At 43.9% G+C, this 7,259-nt stretch overlaps 1 protein-coding gene across 1 annotated transcript; it reads left to right on the top strand.

The window, feature by feature from the left end:
* The first annotated feature begins 325 nt into the window (after nt 1–325).
* LOC135348037 (uncharacterized) lies at nt 326–6,383 on the top strand. Its single transcript, XM_064546183.1, has 17 exons — nt 326–522; nt 578–889; nt 1,219–1,494; nt 1,548–1,727; nt 1,787–2,005; nt 2,064–2,270; nt 2,366–2,517; nt 2,569–2,619; nt 2,738–2,791; nt 2,914–2,961; nt 3,026–3,073; nt 3,122–3,160; nt 3,407–3,578; nt 4,248–4,369; nt 4,570–4,735; nt 5,589–5,745; nt 6,019–6,383. Exons 1-17 carry the CDS (start codon nt 444–446, stop codon nt 6,107–6,109), a joined length of 2,373 nt encoding a protein of 790 aa, XP_064402253.1. The 5' UTR covers nt 326–443; the 3' UTR covers nt 6,110–6,383.
* Nucleotides 6,384–7,259: the final 876 nt, after the last annotated feature.

Raw genomic sequence — 7,259 nt, 5'->3', positions numbered from 1 at the left:
CAGCCCCTCCCCTCTCTGCAGTAAGCTGAGCTTTGTGGTTAAAGGCGCGGCTAATATTAATGATATTCATAGTTAGTACGCAGCAGAACGATAGGGCTGCAATCCCTCTCCGGAGGCGGGCCACGCCCATCTACTACATTCTTATTTTGATGCAAAAAACATACCTATCTTTCTGGACAAGTGCCTCTAGACCCACTCCTAACCTCCTTCACCGGCCTTCCTAAGTGAAGTGAGAAGTGCGGCCTGGGATCGAGGTTACACCATGAGCACACTCCTAGATCCTGCGGTGCTCCAAGAAAAGATATAGAGGGCGATCATAATTCGAAAGTGCCAAGTCAGCATATGGAAACCATTCTTTTTTGTGCAATCTAAATAATATAGAGAGAGAGTAGCGAATGGTTTTTGTGCAGACCTAATATAGATCGAGAGAGAGAGTAGCAGAGATGAATGCAAGATCATCAGATCTACAGATTGGTGTCACTCTAGCGTTGCTTATTTTAAGTTGGTCATGCCGAGGGGAAGGTAGGTAGATGTAAATAATAAATTATTATTATTAAAACAATGTTACACAAAGCAGCTTATTTGACAATAACCCCCACTGTGGCTTGTCCTGATGACACTGTCACCTTCACCTGCACTCTGCCTGGTAGCTTTATACAATGGGATATCACTCCACTGCAAGGGGCCCGGTTCAGCATATCTTTACTTTCTAACAATGATGATGCCACAGAAGGTATTCCAGCATTCCGTGGTGTTCGCAATGACACGAGTAAAGATAATGTCACTGCCACTCTCACTTCACTGTCCGAGGCCTCCATTGTGGAGGGTTTTATGGTGGAGTGTATTGGGGCTAGCTCACGAGAAGGTCCTCTTCCCATTACTGTTGCTGGTGAGTGGTTGATGAATGAGAATGACAGAGTTTGGGCGTTGCCTGGTTTCTGTGAAACGAATAATACAGTGCATGCAGTGTATGATGTGCCAGGGTTTTGTACAGGGGGGAAGGGGAGATATCCCCCCCTAGATCCAATTTCTCCCCCCCCCCCCCCCCCTAAAATGTGCATTCATGTACTAGTTGTACTAGTTGTATATGACTGAGTGTCCATAGCTGGCAATTTTACATACTAACAGGGTAGCAAAATTTTCTGGTTACTTTTGTTACTTCCCCCCTCTACTTCAAAATCCTGTATAACACCCTGTATAATGCACACACACACACAGATCCACCCTCCCCTCCCTTGAGTCCAAGAGTCTCCTTCACTCTAAACCAACCCAGCTACTCTAATACTACCCTGGAGTGGGGCCCTCCCTCCTCTACTGGCAGTGTGTCTGTCAACTATGTCGTTACTATCTCCCCAACACCTTTGTCCGGGTCACCAGTCACCGTGGAGGCCATCTCGGCACAGATAACTGTCTCCTACAACACTCTCTACAATGTGACTATCAGAGCTGACAACTGTGCAGGAATGAGCCAAGAGAGTTTAATTATGGATCTAAGTCAGTCATGATTTATATAGCTAATACTATATAATTCCTCCTCCTTAATGCAGTTGTGTGCCCCACACCGTCTACTGCTGCTGATGTGACTATCACCAACACACCTCCTGTCACTATTGGTGGATCCATGCTCACCTTCACTTGCAGAGACAATGAAGTGATAACCTCAACCTGTGGCAGTAGTGGGTGGTCTCCTGACCCTGGGACCTTCGACTGCAGCAGTCCAGTTACAGGTATATATATCATACATAACAGATTGAATGTGTACATGTTTCTATGGTGACATTATTAGATCCCTCGGTCACCTGTGACTCTCCAACAGTACCGTACAATGGCACTGTGGACATCAATGGTGTGGAAACACCACCCTTCTCACTGGGTTCACAGGTCATCTATCGCTGTGATGAGGGACTGTTCCCCCCTGATGTGAGGACCAGCACATGCACTGATGTGGGGGGTAGCGGAGAGTGGGTAGAGAATCCTGGGAGCTTGGTGTGCAGAGTGAGTCCAGGTAATACAGTACAGTGACAGAACAAGGTCAACCATTAAATTGTCAATCCTTCTTTCAGTCAACTGCTCTCTTCCTGCTGAGCCATCCAACGGAACTATAGTGAACTATGAGAGGTTGAATGAGACAGTGTCGGAGGGAACAGTGCTGACTTACCAGTGTGACAATGGATTCTCATTGACTGAACCCAACACCATCACTTGTACTAATGCTGGAGCCTGGAGTGCTAACCCTGAGGCAATCGTGTGTGTACTTGTAAGTCCTAGAGGTGAGAGTTAATACTTACTAGATAATTACGCTGCGCATATCTTTAATGACAAAAGTGTGCTTCATTTTTGAATTCAGTTTATGCCCCTTTATCAGGTGCTCCAGGACCTATAGTAGGCGGTGTTGTTGGTAGTATACTGGTGCTGGTGTGTCTCATAGTCATTGTGGTGATCGCCCTGCTCTTACTGAGGAGACACAAATCAGATGAGCTCAATGAAGATGTGATGGTGGAGATGTCGGGACTTCAAGTAAGACCATAACCCCAGTGTATGAGTGTGTACCTATGCTTCACTGTTCAGGGAGACTACAGTGAGCTGAGGCATGACGGCCCGAGGAAGGAATCAAAGAAAGTGAGTTGATTCTTTTTTTGCTGTCGTACGTATGATGCTGTAAGGTAAGAGCCTTAAATAATCTGTCTCCTCCCCCCCCCCCACTCTCTTGTTCTTGTTCTCTCTCTCTCTCTGTCAGGCCCAACCTCCTCCTCCTGACTCCGAGGGTTACAGCAGAGTTAATCGTAGCCCGGTGAGAAGAGCTTAGTCAGTTTACACTATACAGACCAGTGGTACCTCACATTCAGCAAAAAAGGCATTATGAACTCTTCAAAAAATGTGCAGTGCACATACTTTCTATATATTCATGTACAGGATGCTGGGACACTAACTTACGATGAGGTGGTCCTCAACTCAGACAATGTACGTAAACACTACCTAGAGCTATTGAACAAAGCATTGATTTTTGATTTTTTCCTCCTTACAGAAGATAGGAGTCAACGCGGAAGGCTACAGTACAATGAACACTGGACAGGTAATATCATCTAGACACAATTGTTCATTGCACTCTATTTTCCTGCAGACTCAGAGACTACCCGGCTATGGCCAGCTTGGCAATGTGGTGAGTGTGTTCAGTGGCAGTCAATGTGACTAATGGGTGTTTGTTTTGGTTGGCATTATAACTACTAATTTAAAGTTAAACAAATCATCTTTGGTTCATAAAGAATCTGTTTGTTTGTGTAGATGTGTCCTGTGGTGCATGGTACACCAATACAATGCTTTACCGCAATATCCTGCTTCACATAATTATTGTACAGATCTGTAACTGAAAGATATTCTTAACTCTGTTTGTTTCCCGACACCTCAGGCTACAGTGGAGCCAGTGGTCTATGCTGCCCTTAGCTCCAGCCAGCCCCACAAGAAAGGCAAAAATACGACTGCCACAGTGGACCAGCACCATGTGACCTATGCCACTGTGGATGTTGCTGCCACCAGCAGGAAACAGGCCAAAGCAGCCACCCTCCCCTCCAGCCCAACAGGTGAGCCTGTTTATGTGATAGGCTTTGAGTCATTGTCAATGATTTTGATAGGTGTACCAGATATGTTAGAATGTACCATAGTGCATCCGTTCCTAGTAGTTAGAGATATCTAGCGAGATCCCCATTCCGTATGATTAAGCTGTATATAGTGTTGTTGTGTGTTCCTGGTAGACAGGCAAAACAACACTTGGAAAGACAAGATAGAAGCATCCTACTACCAGGAACAGACAACATTACAGCACACTTCTTCTTAATCAGCCGAAATGGCAGAATCCCATCACCTGACTAGCTGATTAGGAACCAGTGGTTCTTTAATTTGATAAGCTGTCAAGTTTACAGCTTCTGGTTTTACCCTTACCTTTTAAGGCAGTGGGTAATTTGGAGCTAACCTTGTTATGTGGATTCACACACTGGTCATGAGTTGGGGAGCAAGATATAGCTGCTGTAGACTCCCCTCAATAGTATTCATCTTGAGTGTTAGAAAGTGTATAGCATTCATTGCTTCCTCCAGTGACAGGTGGCCTAATTATTAGTGCTGCCCTGAAGCATAGCCTACTGAAATATGTTTTAGGTACGTGGCCTCTTTGCATTAGCGAGGTCAGTTTTCTCTCTCTCACACACACACACACACACACACACACACACACACACACACACACACACACACAGCCCTACCTGATGTGGACAAGCTCTTGGACATTGACCAGGCCTTGGTGCAGATCAGGTCAATGGACCACAAATGGAGGGAGCTAGCAGAGGCTATGAGGCTGCCTGAAACAATGATTGAGCAGGTACTTACTAATCTTAAATCTATCAAGGGTCAATCATTGTTCTGTACGTGGTGTGAAGGAATGTTGTTTTTTTAATGATGAAAGTTGATAACAATAACTTTCTTAGAGTCTATAATTAACCATTGTCTGGTCACACCTTAATGTACAAATAGAAGTGCCAATCTATTGTTGGTGTAACTCACTCAAATATCTCATTTTAGATCGAGGACTCATGTGGAATCAACAATAGTGGATGTCTAACGGAGGTGATCGACCAGTGGATGAGAAACTGTTCTGGGCGACCAACCTGGAGGGAGCTGGCTGGTCATCTCCATAATATCGGGGAAGAGCAACTGTCGCAAGAACTCCTGAATATCTATAATACTGGTGAGTAGTGGTTTCATGTGTGTTGCTGTAATAGTGGCCTGTCATTGTGTCCGTACACATGTTTAATACTCACAATCGACTGTATGTTGTTGGAAAAGCATGTTGTTGTTATTGCTATACCTATGTTTAAGCAACCCTAATATCCTTTCTAATTGACAGTCACAATTTTGTACTCAAATTACCTTAGCTCGATCTCTAAACTGCCATCACAAAAGGTCATTATCATTATAATCATGTACTTGTACATGTACATCATGTACGTACACATGCATCCACTTATCCCAAGGGCCCACACCTGGCTTCCTTTGATTGTGTGGGCAGTATTGTGTTGTGTCCTAACTACCCAACTACTAGACACAATACTGCTTCACTTTACAACAAACCACATTCTTGCTTTTCTCTCTGATTCATTGAGAACTGTGGTATATATAACATGCTTCCCTGTTTACCAAAATGAGACTCTTTGTATGTTTAACAGCTGTTAACTCCAAGTAGTTATGGTATACATTACCATGTTATTAGTGTGTACACCTGTCCACTGTGTGTTCATGGAGATACTGACACACGCTTAAAGCTCAGGTAGTCACCTCACCCAGTGTACTGTGTGTGTGTGTGTATAGGCTGACAATGTGGTTCACATACTGAACACAATGGGGGCCCAGCTCACTAAATAGGGACTAACATGTGTGTAATCAGTTCACTCTTATCACTCTGAGAAGATGCAGCCATGCATAATGTGTACAGCTTGACAATGGCTCCAGAGTATTCCTTCTGTGCTTTTTTGAGTGCTCAAATCCACCAGTATAAAATATGTACAATACAATGACTCAATACTACACACTCACACTCACAGGTCGTCTCCCAGTCGAATTGAACATGAAGGCTGTTCCAAGTACCGTGTACAAGTACGACCGAGCCCCTCCCCCTCCACTCCCCTCTCGATCACCCACCATGACGGACGACAGTCCAGGACAGTCAAAGACGCTGCCTCCGTCACGTCCTCCTAAAGCGTAAGTCTATATTGAACGTACTCTCCATCTGTGTAGACGTTTGTCTAGCGCTTAGTCATGCTCAAGCTTATGGCTCAGACAATGACAGGACCGTCATTTTTGATCTCTCTCGCTATCTTTCTCCATAATTATAACGTATAGTCTTTAATGACCAATTGCATTACACAATTCGTGCTATACATGCTATGTGCTAAACACTCTTAATTCTACACACAGTGCATACGTACATGCACCTAAATGCATTAACAATCCTTTATCTATCTCCCCTCACAGTGAGATGACTCCAGTCCGCCCCCCCAAACCAATCCCTAAGGACGAGTCCCCGTTACCACCACGGCCTCCTAAACACTACGCCAAGCATTAGGACGCCGCGGTGGTATGGAACTATCATTAATTTACTATTAGTCTAAGAGTGGTTTATTTTGCACGTTATGTAATTAATTTGTTTGAGAGTATTGACTCAGTACATGATTTTAGTTTTATTTTCCTGTGCGTGCACAGTCGGTGTTTTGTGTGTCCCTGTTTCTCTGTAACGGGTTGTTTTAGGTGTCAATTTACATGTTTATTTTGATGGGAAACTTCTATATATGTTTATTGTTAACTTTTGCTGTTTATTTTATATTGTGTTGATCACATTGTTTTCTTGCCAAGAATTTTCGGATAGGCCATTGGGAATTGCTATGTATCACCTGGTAGTGTTGATTGCAAACACAAACACTGAACAGGATATAGAGGCCCAACAGTTGGTCTGTGCTTCCCCTAACACCTTTATAGTTAGTAGGATGTTCACATGCTTTAATTACAGCTCTCTATTGTACAATCACTAGCTCTCTCATATCTGTCTCCCACTGTTTGGACACCTAGTTACAGCCTCAATGCTCTGTGTACCCTTACATAATTACAGCTCTCTATTGTACAACCACTAGCTCTCTCATAGTCTGTCTCTCACTGTTTGGACACCTAGTTACAGCCTCAATGCTCTGTGTACCCTTACATAAGTACAGCTCTCTATTGTACAATCACTAGCTCTCTCGTGTCTGTCTCCCACTGTTTGGACACCTAGTTACAGCCCCAATGCTCTGTGTACCCTTACATAATTACAGCTCTAGATTGTACAATCACTAGCTCTCTCATAGTCTGTCTCTCACTGTTTGGACACCTAAGCCCCAATGCTCTGTGTACCCTTACATAATTACAGCTCTTTATTGTACAATCACTAGCTCTCTCATGGTCTGTCTCTCACTGTTTGGACACCTTACATTAATACAGTTACAGCCCCAATGCTCTGTGTACCCTTACGTAAGGATGTGGTTATAACATTATGCTATTATGTAGAGCACACCTCGATCACATCATTAGGCCTATACCATATTATCCTGATCCTAAATGTATCTACATGTGTATGCCCCTACAGGGTTTTGCAGAATCTTTGCAACATCAACAATAAGCATTGAGCGTTGAGGGTTGCATGAGCGTTCCTTTATGTATGGAACACTTTGCACCACTAGTCTTCC

Source organism: Halichondria panicea, chromosome 1, assembly GCF_963675165.1.
Source record: "Halichondria panicea chromosome 1, odHalPani1.1, whole genome shotgun sequence".
Lineage (NCBI taxonomy): Eukaryota > Metazoa > Porifera > Demospongiae > Suberitida > Halichondriidae > Halichondria > Halichondria panicea.
The sequence above is the reverse complement of the archived record's forward strand: the minus strand, read 5'-3'. Positions and strand labels throughout refer to the sequence as shown.